This window comes from Lissotriton helveticus, chromosome 3_1, assembly GCF_964261635.1.
Source record: "Lissotriton helveticus chromosome 3_1, aLisHel1.1, whole genome shotgun sequence".
Classification (NCBI taxonomy): Eukaryota; Metazoa; Chordata; class Amphibia; order Caudata; family Salamandridae; genus Lissotriton; species Lissotriton helveticus.
The window spans coordinates 452,679,944-452,693,407 of record NC_136061.1 but is presented as its reverse complement, the minus strand read 5'-3'; the positions used below and the strand labels follow the sequence as shown (position 1 = coordinate 452,693,407).

At 40.3% G+C, this 13,464-nt stretch overlaps 1 protein-coding gene across 1 annotated transcript; it reads left to right on the top strand.

Moving 5' to 3' along the window:
- The first annotated feature begins 212 nt into the window (after positions 1 to 212).
- LOC144824602 (gamma-crystallin M2-like) lies at positions 213 to 13,216 on the top strand. The gene is made up of 3 exons (XM_078683655.1): positions 213 to 252; positions 10,542 to 10,784; positions 12,887 to 13,216. The coding sequence occupies exons 1-3, from the start codon at positions 244 to 246 to the stop codon at positions 13,157 to 13,159; spliced, it is 525 nt and encodes a 174-aa protein (XP_078539781.1). The 5' UTR covers positions 213 to 243; the 3' UTR covers positions 13,160 to 13,216.
- The last annotated feature ends 248 nt before the right edge of the window (positions 13,217 to 13,464 follow it).

Genomic DNA, 13,464 nt, shown 5'->3' with positions numbered 1-13,464 from the left:
CCTGCAAATTTACCTCCAGTAAGCAAATCTAACAATCTAGTTCCACAAAGGAAAACAATTACAATGAAAAGGGCAGCTAAATGGAGAGTGAAAGAGCTATACATTCTTTTGTGATTCCACACAAAGAGTTCCTTTGTTTGGGTTCCTGAACTGTTTTCACGGGTGAACGTATATAAGAGCTACATGGGTTGCTGCCAGAGAGCACAAGCAAATACATCGACTGCGTACGTAACACAAGCCACCATGGGGAAGGTAAGGCTTGTTATCTGCGTCACATACAGTTTTTGTCAAACTGAAGTGCTTTTCTTTCCTCAGATATTGTGCTGACAGAGGGTCGTACTTTTAATACAAGGCAAGAACAAACCAATGCTGCCCAGTGAATATAATCTCAAACTGAAATTTGCCACCTTTTTTTTTAATTAAAGACCTGAATTGCAGAATGTTTGTCGCAGTTAGAGGTTTTGAAACTTGGGTTTCATGAACTAGTCTTTCGCATTTTGGGTGACTGTTTCCCTTTTTTGTTATGGAGCACTGTACTGATGTTGAAATAAATATTTATATGTTATTTGTTTGAAGATATGCAGTTTATCCCTTAATCTTGAACTACCTGTCCTCAAATCCAAGAATATATATATCTAAATAAAATAGTCTTGGTAACAGGAGTAGGATAGAAAGTATTCAAGCAAAGGGAAATAAAAAAAACTGCTTGTTGACATACAGATGTCAGGCATCTTTGATTGGGAGTTGGACGCATCCAAAAATGAACAAGCATTTACAATGCAATAGGTCTCGCAATGACATTGTTTTGAGCTATTGGCATTGAAAATGTTATTGTCTTTTCTTTCCCTTCGTGAAGCATTAATCAAGTAATGGTGTTGTATATGACAATGTCTTTTACCCCTTGTTGACCCCCGCATAGTTCATCAGCATGTGCCCGTCATACAAAGGAAATCTGACAATCGCATCGTAAACATTTTGCAACAATTCTATAGTTTCACCGCAGTTCTAAATTAAATTGTAAAATAAATGTTATATTCTCATAATATTAGCACATCGTTTCAAATCAATGTTTGATACTAAGTACAAAAGCAACATCATATTTTCTTTCTGGTGTTCAGCATGAACCATTTTTAAGCCAATAACTTCTGGGTGCTATATTCAACCCCAAACATTTACTCGGCAGGCATTTGCACAGTTAAGGTCCGAGAGAGCAAATGTCTCCATCGTACTGGTGAACAATGTGCTTAGCTAGGGTGGTATTCACCAAGATATGAAGTGATCAAGACTCAGCAAAACTACTGCTATCTCCAGTTAAGGCGCTGACATGAAAACATGGTGGGCGATGGCAAGCCTAATGACCAACATAGCGCCCATCTGCTGTGGTGACAGTGCGAGACGCACACTAAACTTCACGACTCATTCACATAAAAATTACTAAAAACACCCGTGGCATGTCATACTTGAACCCTAAACATCTACCGACTATATAGCCTGGGGTCAGTGGTATTTTTTTGGGGTGGGTGAAATTCATCCTGATTTTGACGTGCTTGAAAATCCACAGGGTTTACCCGATTTGCGATGTTTCATAGTATTTCATGATGTTTCACTATTTCACAGGAAAGGCTCTAGAGGAAAAATTACACAATATTATTTTGTGAGCGAAATTGTTTAATTAATGGGCGTATTTCACCTTTCCCAAAATGTTTTCCTCCGTGCTGACTGTAGCCCTAACCAAGACTGGTCTGTGGCAGACTCCTTGAAAACAAGAAGTAATAGCGCTGTGAGTCCATAAGCATGTCTAATATCGCACAGTATGGTAGCATTATAACATAACGCATATCCAACGCCAGTCACCTTCCATCCTACCCCTCCGCTATGGCCCTCACAGACTCCCTCCTGCATCAGCAGAGTCTCCGAGGGGGGCGGACACGGATCATCGTGAGACAGTGGGGGCCGAGGCGGCAGTGAGACAGCCCATCTTGTTAAGGCCACCCCCAGCGAAGACGGACCCCTCCCCTTCACAGCCATCAGCATACAGAGTGCTGATGGGATGGGTCTGGCAGGCAGCAAGTGATTTCTGTTAAAGTCACTTTTGATCTAACCTCAGACCCCTGCCGTCCCCACAGCGTTGCCCCAGTTACAGAATCAGGCCCTTTATGGCTACAAGAAATGATGAGGAATATAGCTCCTCTAACCAACTAGCCCCCGCCTCTACCCTCATTGGCAGTCTGAAAATTGAATATAAAAATAGAACCTTTATGTGCCCTACAGACAAAAAAAAAACAATACACATTTGAAAGCCTGTAACATATAATTGAAAAGCACATCCACGCAATAGCAAAAATCTGGTAATATATAATTAAAAGCACATCCACGCAATACTAACAAAAATATGCCAACCTGTAAGACTAACTGCAAACTCTTTAGGGCAGCATTTGCTCATAGATACTTGCCATTGATTGTTTAACTCCAGCGTCGGCAGAACTTTCCCCCAAACTCTCTCCGGTATCCGAAATTCTTCTTCCCTGCAAGGATCAAGGCCCAGTACCAATACGAGATTTCTTTATGTTTAGTATCTTTTTTCAGCATATCTCTTTCCAGGGTTAAGTTTCCCGCTCTTACTACTTTTAGGGATTTAGCCCAGCTAGATAGCTGATAGTACTTGAATTTAGCTACTGCGCCATTAGTTTTTGAAAATAGAGTATCCCAATCCAGAAGGATATTTTGAGGGATCAGATGTCCCCACTTGGTTATTCCTGCTGATTTTATAGGGAGTGCTAGATTGTCTTTACGACACTCTGGGGTGCCAGGGGAGTCCCATATGGGGTCCAGATCGCTGAAGTAGGGAATATTTAAAGTACATCTTATGCCAAACCAAGATTTGGCCGCAGACTTCAGCATCTTAAGTTTGATTTTTTTTTTTTTATTTGGGGTGTCCAAATTTGTATAAGAAATGGCTGGTTTTATTGGTCATTGTTTGGAAGTACGGCTGATAGTTTTCAAATGTGTTTAGGAGCTTTCTGCTTGATTTAAATTGAAATGCTCTGCAGTACTCAAAGAGATCGGGGCTTGCAATTCCCCCCTGGCCTTTTTTCCTTCTTAGCTTACTCCAGGCGATTCTAGGGGTTTTTGAAGACCAGATAAAGCTTGAGATTTCACTCTGGATTTTTTTTATTGATTCTTTTTTGAATTCGAGAGGGCTGGCACCAAAGGCTAAAGTAAATTTCGGTAGAATAGACATTTTTATTATGTTTGATTTGCCTAGAAAGTCAGGGGGAGTCCCCCCCACACTTTCAATAACCTTTTGACTTCCTTTTATATTCTTTGAATGTTGATGTGTGTTACTTTATCTAGGTCTTTGACTAGGTCTATGCCAGGGTATCTGATTTTATCCTTGTTATGTGGGCTGATGGAATTATCATTCCAGCTCATTGTTTCCGTCTTGTCTTGGTTAATTTGGTAGCCAGAAATACTTTCAAAACTGGTTAAGGCCTCTTCAATTATTGTTAGCGATCCACTAAGGTTGTCCGTGAAAATCATCAGATCGTCTGCATAGAGGGCGATCTTTTTAGACCAGTCTTGGAAGGAAAAGGGAGATATTGAAGGATTTATTCTAATATGCTCCGCCATTGGTTCTATATAGAAGTTGAAGAGCAAGGGGGAGAGGGGGCATCCCTGCCTTGTTCCTCTCTTTATCTGTATATTAGTAGTGAGGCTGCCGTTAATCAAGATTTGAGCTCTAGGAGAAGTATATATTTTTGCCACCATATTTAGAATATTTGTCCCCAGATTGAATTTTTTCAGAACTTCGCGTAAATATACCCAATTGACTCTATCGAACGCTTTTGCGGCGTCGATAGTGATTATTGATAGAGGAAGTTTCTTGTTAGAGGCAATGTCTATGGCGGCAAACAGTTCTTGCGTTAGGTCTTGTAATTGTCTTCCGGGTATGAAGCCCTTCTGGTTGTTATTTATTAATAGCCCCTCTGTTTTCCCCAGTCTCCTCGCCATAATCTGTGTGAATATCTTATAATCACAGTTCAGGATCGAGATTGGGCGGTATGATTCGCATTTTTTGGGGCTTTTACCCTGTTTTAGAAGGATGGTAATAGGGGCTTCATTCCAGGAATCTGGGAGATCGCATTTTCCAAGAATATTTTATTCAGCAGTGTTGTTAAGGGTGGAAGCAATGCCTCTTTCAATTTTGTATAAAATTCGTTAGGTAGAGCATCTGGACCAGCTGCTTTGCCTTTCTTGAGGTTTTTTAATAACTCTTCTACTTCCTGAGTCGAGATTTCCGCGTTTAGTTCTTCTCTCAATTCCGGTGGTAAGGTTGGGAGATTTAGGGGGTCTAAGAAGTATTTTATTTCTTCCATTTTGGGTTTACAATCTTTGTTGTACAGATCTGTATAAATTGGATTTCTTCTTTTATTACAACTTCTTCTGATCCGTACTCTGCTGGGTTTCTAGGATCAATAGAGACAACTTTATTCCTGGCTTGTTCTGTCTTGGTTTTCCAAGCGAGCATCTTGCCACATCCCTCCCTATATTCATAGTGGGCGAGTTTGCTGGCTTCCCATTTTTCTCTAACTTTGTTTTCCAAGATTTCTGCTAGACTTTCTTTTAGACTCGATCTGTCCGCCTCCAGTTGCTCTTTATAAGAGGGAGAAGTTGCTGCGGCTATTTGTAGATCCAAGTTTTTGATCTTATCTTCCAGAGTTAGGATCGATTGTTTTATACCCTTTGATTTATGGGCCGCTAGGCTGAGGATATGTCCCCTGATCACTGCTTTATAAGCGTCCGAGGTTGTCTGTATTGAGGTGCCTTCCTTATTGTCCTCAAAGAAGAGCTTGGTCCGTACTTTTAGCTGGTCAATAATCTGAGAGTCTAGGAGGATTGTGCGATCCAATGTTCACATCTCATAGAGCTTACTGGACCCCAAAAAAGCTGTCGAAATTCTCTGGGATGACAGTGAAAGCCTGCCCAAAATGCGGACTGGAAAGGGCCGACGGCCTACACATGTTTCGGCAGTGTCCCCTTCTTGACGGCTTCTGGAATGATGTGGGTAAGACTCTTGATGGGGTTCTAGAAAGACATCTAAATGTATGTATTGACTTAATTATCTTTGGGGTAAGGAATCCAAATGTACCAGAAAAATTTTCTAAAGTACAGGAAAATCTCCTTTTCCTGTTAATATTGCTGGCTAGGAGAGAAATCTGTGTGAAATGGGTAAGTCCGGTCCCACCAACTCACAGTGAATGGCTTACATCAATATTAAGAATATATAAACTTCATAAAAGGAAAGCACCTAGTAAAAAACTTAAGTTCTGGGACATCTGGGAAAACTACCAACAAGGACCTAGCTAAATTGTTTGGAGGATAACTTGGAGGGATGTTGTCCCATTGGTTGGTACGGATCAGACCCACGCATGTAATAGTCCAATGATTATGTGTGAGCAATGTAAAGTCAGGAGAAGGCCTGCCTGAGTAGCCATAATGGCTAGCTCCCCCCCTCCCGCATTAAATCCTTCTCCAAAGTAATGAAACAAGAGGACCCTCCTCTCTTCTAAATGTTACAGGGGTACTGTCTAGACACAAACATCTCGTTATATGACAGTGAAGTCAAAGAACTAAAGAGAGATTGGGGCCCCGATAACTCCTTACTAATAATATTGCACTAATGAGAAAAAAAAAAAAAAAAAAGACTAACTGTGAAAAAACACCCTGCGCGCACAGACTCGGAACTAAACCAAGACAAGTAACCTGATACTGCTAATTAGAAACAGAGGCCCCCCCCAAAGATAAGAATTTGCTTGGCGACAGCCACAAAGCAGCCGATCCTGTCCGGATGGGCCAGGCGAAAGGGGGAAAGGACGGCAAGAAAAAAAACTAATTTCCAATAACAGGCCCCTGTTTAGCAGACATGGTGAAGCCGGCCAATGAAAAAGAGGGGCGGGGCTTCAAGTCCCCTTCTGAAATTTCCTCATTAACAATATGGCTCACCGAGCGCGTAGCGCATGCGCGCTACAATGCTAGGTGAGACCTAAAAAGCTGGGGTCTGAGACCAGTTTGTTCTGGCTACTTGCACAAAGACGTGCACAACACTGCCACAGCTAACACAGATTTCAACCTGATTTCAGCCCTTATAAGCTGTTTCGAGGGAGAGGCCCAGGGCTGTGTGACTACATATTTTGAATTAACCCATCACTGGAGGGCAGATTTGGTACATACTGGACAACAACGGCTTTGTGTCGCAATCGGTACCATAATGCCTATACTTGTCACAAGAAATAGATCCACTTGCTAATAATTCAACCTGTTTCATCAAATATTTTGTCACCGATTATGTTGGGGCTGGTAACCCTGTTTTAAGAACAAACTTTGTTTGCCCCAGAAAGTCATCACAATGTGTTTGCACTTGCAGTTTGCAGATGATTAAATCTGATGCAAATCCTTCACAAGTGTAAATATGACAATTGTATGGTTTGTGCACCCCAGAATATGAAATAACATGATCCATATGTGCTCTTTCCTCATTCCGATGAGTGAAACTTGGAATCAGGAGCAAATTAAGCACCTTTTATTTTGTGCACCATGTAAAGTGCCAGGTGCATAAATTACACCCATATTTTGGAGTCCCATCATGATTGGTACACTATTCCCCAGTTCACATATGAAGAACACACATTTAACAGTAGCATTCCATAGTATAAAAACTAACACGCCATAGCTCCTAGAAAATAAATTGAAGACAAAGACACTAACTTGCCCTCTATATTCCGAAGCAAGTTAACAATAGAAATGAAGTAACCGTCAAATATTAAAACATTGGAATGTTGGGAGCTCCATTGCAGACAATGGAGTGCTCCCTGCTACTACGGGCCGGTAAAGGCCCGCAGAGCAACATTCCAATGTTCTACAAAGGCTTCCCGAAGTTCGAGGGTATTTATATCCCCTCGAGCTTCGAGAACCCTTTGTTTAATTTGTTAGAACATTCTGCCTTCTAGTGAAAGAATGTTCTAATAGCCTTATAGCCCTTCGTAGCAGGGCTATACCGGCTATCAAAGTCCCTCTGTTTTGTTAAAGTCCCTCGCCTTCGGCTCGGGCCTTTAACGATTCAGCGGGTCTTTATTAGCCGGTATAGCCCGCTACGGCGGGCTATAAGGCTATAGTATAGACCTCAAGTACATGGGGGCAGAGCACTGACATCAGATATTTTTAATAGGGAATATCAACTTTAACCTGACTTTACTGGCTCAAATTGCTTAAAGCATACATGCATGGGAAAGAGACATATAAGTCGGCACTTCGTAGTAAATTTATATTCCGAAATGATGAACAGACAAAAGATGTACATTTACTACAAAGAGGCATATTACAATGGGGGTCGGAATCCAACCGCCACAGTCAGTTTTAATTCCAACCGGCTGAATATGAATCATTAGATCAGAATCGATACCGGCTGGTCATTTCGGCTGGCTTTCAACGGGCCAGCCTTTAATCCTAAAGGGTGGTCATTTCGCCCTTAGTATTGCGATGCATGATTTCCGGAAGGGTTTGCATGCCGGCCTTTCCGACATGCAAACCCTGTCAGAAAGAATGTTTGGGGGCCCTAAGCAGGGCCCCTTTGTGTGCACAGCCTCCGGTTGGAGTCCAAATCCTTGCACATGTGACAGACACCTTGAGGTGCCTGCCATGGGGTGCAGGGATTAACACCACCTCCCTTTTCCTTATGGGAGCATGCACTACGGCCGGTTTATGGCCAGAACACATGCTCCCATAGGGAAATGTGGGAATGCGACCGAACAGTTTTCGGTCGCATCCAAATCAGGCAAACGGGGCAGCCGACTGAAAGGCGTTGGATACAGTTTACGAAACGGTGTTGTCCGCTCGACATCGTAATCAGCCCCTAAGTGTAAGAGTAAATTTACATCCGTTTAAATACAAAAGGTAAAATTTGTTTGAGAAATGAGGCTCTTGAACACTACAATATCAATTCTAAAAATAAATAAAATAAAATGTACAATAGACTAAAATAATAGATAACTAAAACACTTAAAATATACACGATGGGAGTACAAAATAATTGAAAACCAATAAAGATCTTGCCATTGCACAGGTTACATTCATATATTGCATAAATAAATAGGAATTTAATTGTCACAGATCCTTATATTAAACTTTTTTATAAGTAGCTTTTGGATTTTGCAGCACAAGTTAAAAAAATTAAAACAATCAATTACAATATGAACCATTGTACACTGTATCTTCAATCCACATCCACACAGCCCATCTCACTTCCTAGAGGCAGATACCCCAGAGGGGTGAACATAGAGAGGATCGAGTCCTATTCTAAACATTATGTTTGTGTTGCGCATTACATTATTAGAAAGGGCATATAAATGCTGCAAGGAAGAATGATTCACCAAGATCTGCTGTTGCCAGCTTTTGCCTCAGGTATCAGATATTTCTTTCCCTCCCAATCTGTAATAAAGGTAAATTAGTCCAGTAGCCGAGATGTAGATCAATGAAGAAGGTTTATTGTTACAGTTCTTAAAAGGTATAGCAGATATATATAGATCATTAAGTGAGCCCAAAAAAGGATTGAGCCCCACCAGGAGCAGCTTCCTTGTTGCTCAGCCCATACTCTCTACTGACAATCCACAACCAGGCATCCCAACATTCCATTACCTCACCATGTACACCAACATTCCAAAGTGCTTATTCACTGGCTGAGCAGCAAGGGAAAGGAAGCAGGAAAGATGCATTGCACTGGAAACCAGATACCACACAATCATCAAACTCCATTCAGACAATTACCTTTTTCAGGGGGATATGGGGGTATTTAACATTGTAGTTAATAATTTGTAATATATTTACCATATCCCACAGCTGGCTCTTTTTCTTCTTTACCCAACTCAATTCATTGATAAGGCTATTTTAGCTTCGCTGACACCCAAACTCTCATGGACTTGTGTAGATCTATTCATATATCAATTTACCAGTTGTCAAAAGACTCCTTTATATTTATTTTGTATGTATTAAGAATTACAAAAAGTTATGTATATAATTCATTTGGATTATTGTCATTATTAGCAATTTGAAGCTGTAATTATTTTTAATTTAAAAATGTATTAAAATATATTATCATAAACTATTTATCTTATATATATATATATATATATATAAATAATTACGTTTCAAAATACATTGATAAAAGATAAATAGTGTATGATAAAATATTTTAATAACACTTTAAATTAAAAATAATTACTGCCACAAATTGCTAACAATGACAATGAATAAATGAATTATATAAATAACTTTTTGTAATTTTTAATACATACACAATCTTGGTTTGTTCCGAGTGCAAGTGCTTCTTTGAAGAAGTGTGCTGTGGGATATATATATATATATATAGATTCAATTCTCTTAGCATCCAGTCAAGAGTCAGTTGTTGCTCAATTAATGATGTACTCAATATGGACTGGGGCACTGCTTATAACATTTTTTATTATGTTATTGTGTTATGTGGATCATTTTGTTTGTACTATATAATTAAGAAGGTATAATGTCAAATGTTATTTGAGAACACATAGCATTACGTATTCTAATATGGGCAAGTCCACTTGGGCTTTATGTTATTTGAAGTAAGTTTAATTTGCCCTTTTTTTGCTTTTGCTTTTTTGTGAATGGGAGGTATAAAAGGATCATGTACTTATCATGTATTGATTATATTTTTCTTGCATATTGGCCATTCACAAAATTGCATTTCGCATGAGTCATGAATCATTACTTACAAGTATAAGGCCATTGGATGAGGATTTGCCATGCCCATTTATATTTATGCAAGATTAAAAAGCTATTCAACATTACACACATAATAACTGTGTTGCAATCTAAGATGGCTGACATATGAGCTGATCAATGTTGGTACTTTTTGTCCTTCTTTGATGTTATTCACATTGAAGTGTATTTATGCGTTTTCTGGGAAGCAATTTTTACCTGTGACCAAGCAGTTAGTGATGCCCAAATGTGTTGGGTGGTTTGTAGAGCATGGTGCTTTCCACATGAAATATGAATTAAATGCAGCATTAATTCAGCTGAGAGGGTGTCTTTCTTAACTGGGTGTTCAGAGAGGTGAGTTGGAGATCGGCGGGCTCCTCACCCAGATGCATACCGTTGCTGCAGGGCTACGGGAATATGAGAACTGTTGTATAGTGCTGGCCTTTCTTCAGGTCTGAGTTAGAATATACTTACCACTGATGTGAGTCCTTTTTGACTGTAATAACTTTAGAAGTAATGTTTGTGAATAGCAATGGGTTTACTCTTTGGTAGGTGGGTGTCTGTCCATCCCGAAACCCTTCCTTATCTCTCTCTAAACCTCTCCTTACACCCATTTGTGAATTGCATGTTGTAATAAGTAAGTAGTAGTACAAAATACAGTCTTTGAATAAAGGCCATAGCGTAGACATTTATATCTTGCCAATAGGTCTGTAAACTCAATGAGCTCACTTACACATTTCTTTTCTATACTGCAGATTATCTTTTATGAGGATCGAAACTTTCAGGGACGTTCTTATGAGTGCAGCACCGACTCTTCAGACCTTTCCTCCTACTTCAGCCGGTGCAACTCAATCCGTGTGGAAAGTGGACCATGGGTTTTATATGAGCGGACCAATTATATGGGCTACCAGTACATTCTAAGACGGGGAGAATACCCTGACTTCCAGCGGTGGATGGGTTACAACGACACCATTCGTTCCTGCCGATATATTTTACCAGTAAGTTCTTCTTCTGTAGAACTAGAGCTGGACTAACCATTTATCTCATAAGGCATTTCACAGGGGGCTGGAGCCATTGGAGAACAGTTTTTGAAGACTCACTGCTACGGCTGGAGCCACTGTCATGTTCCACAGCTCTCCAGGGTTCATTCTCAACCATATCAGATGTACAAGGGAGAGAAAAAGAGACATAGAGACAGAGTTAGAAAAAGAAAGATGGGTCATAGTAATAGAGATGAGGCATAGAGAACAGAAGGGTAGAGAGACGGGATAGAGAAGAGAAGAGAAATAGATTGAGAGACAGAGTGTGGTTGAATGGAAAAGGGATTTTGGCAGAGACAATTGAGGAATGTTAGTGGGCTGTTTTGAACATTTTGCCAGGGTTGCTTTTGGTTCCTAGTCCACGTTGGTAGTAACACAGACAACTGATGCGCATGTACGACAGATGACAGCAATTGTACTGCCACTTGTACTGCCATCTGAACAGTGTTGGTTGGACAAAGGATGTCTTCTGCCAGCCCAACTACAAATGGGGCAGATTTACCCTAACTTGAATCATCTAAACAGTAGCAGTTGTAATCATCCCCTTGGTACTTACACGGAAAAACAATGCATAATCATATGAGCTTAATGATTTTCCCACTGCCAAAACACTAAGGGCCTTATTTATGAAGGCCTTGCGCCGCCGGTGTGTCACTTTTAACAATGGGAAAAAGTGACGCACTGGCGGCGCAAGGCCTTCATAAATAAGGCCCTAAGTATACCCCTAAACCTGTGAATTAGGTCACTTTGTAGTCATCATGCAGAGGCAAGAAGTAGGATGTTTGGCAAAAGAAATCTAAATACATACCATATCATGATGATGCCTTTCAGTGCGCAGATGGGGATCTGTTCGTTTGTGTTTTTAACCACAGAAACAGTCCAAAACCTTGTTCTATAGTCAGCCTGGTGCCGGATGTGGGATCAGGATGCAAACTCCTCAATCACAGATTCGCTCACAGCGGTCCGATAGACCATCAATGGGTCCAATAGACCGTCGGTGTCTCAAAACCCTGAGACACTGATGGTCTATCGGACCGCCGACCCGTGAGTGCATTCATATTATTACACACCTCTGGTGGCATTGTGATTCACTCGCGGAAATCCTCCAAATCCTACATTTGAGTGTGTTGCTCTTTGAGAATGCTTGAATTACCCACCAGGAACTGCCCTGTATTACTTTATTTTGCCCCGCACTTTTATGGAGGGACAGATTCATTTTACGCAGGGACTCATCTCCCTGGCCATCATCAGCTTCACAAATCCCCCGGTCATCCCCAGTCCTGATGAGACTCTGTTATACTGCCACAGGGTTGAAACGCTGTTGGCATCTGCGCAGACAAACCATTTGTTTTAAATAACACTATGTGCACCTTCATTAACGTTACTGTGATCGCCAAAAGCTAATATTGTTAAAGGCTGTCTGTTATTACCAATGTACCTGTACTACACACAATTTTTCCACAACTTTTGCCTGCGTTATCGTTTTTCATTTGGGGAATTGTGCAATTGTCAATGATTTTTACAACTCTGCTTATGAATTGCATTTCTTGCATAAATAAAATCAATTCAAACTAATTTAAAATAACTCTTTCGTGCTGATTTTCCTTAGATTCCTCTGTAGATTAAATCATGACAGTTATTTTGCTGTCTAACTTTACATACGATCAATAAATTGGGTGAAGCATCTATTTAGAAAAAAAGGCAATATAAACAGTGGAAACAAACAAATGTAATGGCAGTTCTAGAGTGTTCACTCTCATCTGATTCATTCACTCTTGAGCCAAATAATCAATTTCTCTGTACCGTTCTCAATTGTTTCTGTCTTTGTTTTGTTTTAACTGAATGTATTTACAATCAATTATCCATAGTTCGGATTGTGTTTCTCAGAGAACAGAACCTTGGGTAATTTTCCTGACAAAATGTATATTAAAGCAATTATAACTAGCAGCTGGGGGTCAAATATGCACTCCATGCACTGTGTTTTTACGTGCTATTCAGGCCAGCTTCTATAACATACCATAACTTAACATAACACTGTTTCTTCCTGTTTCATCTCACAGTATCGAGGCACGTTCAGAATCCAGATCTACGAGAGAGAGGACTTCAGAGGGCAGATGATGGAGTTTACTGAGGATTGTCCTGATCTACATGAAGAATTCAAATACCATGAAATCCACTCCTGCACTGTGCATGAGGGATACTGGATCTTTTATGAACAGCCAAACTTCAGGGGGCGACAGTACTTCCTTAGACCCGGGGAGTACAGAAGATACTTAGACTGGGGATCCATGAGCAGCAAAGTTGGCTCCCTTAGAAAAATGGAATTCCACTAAAGTTACTAACATTTAAATCAGTTTCCGAGAACTTTTATTAAAATGAATTAATTCACATCGTTGCTTCTTTCTTATTACTGATACATCTCCATTACTGCGTGTCCAGACACAACATTGGTAAACTGTCTCATGAGTTCAAGAAATTATTTCAGTAGGTGTCAGTGATTTTAGAATATTTTTCCATATTATCTTCAATAAGGAACCAAACACTCAATAGATCTCACCAATATTTCTGACCCCAATTATTGTGAAATAAACCTGCTATAGTAGTGCAGGGTGCTGCATACCATCTCCCCAGTAGGAGC

Coding starts and splice junctions, on each gene's coding strand:
- LOC144824602 (XM_078683655.1), top strand. Junction 10,785..12,886: donor CCTGCCGATATATTTTACCA/GTAAGTTCTTCT, acceptor TTCATCTCACAG/TATCGAGGCACGTTCAGAAT.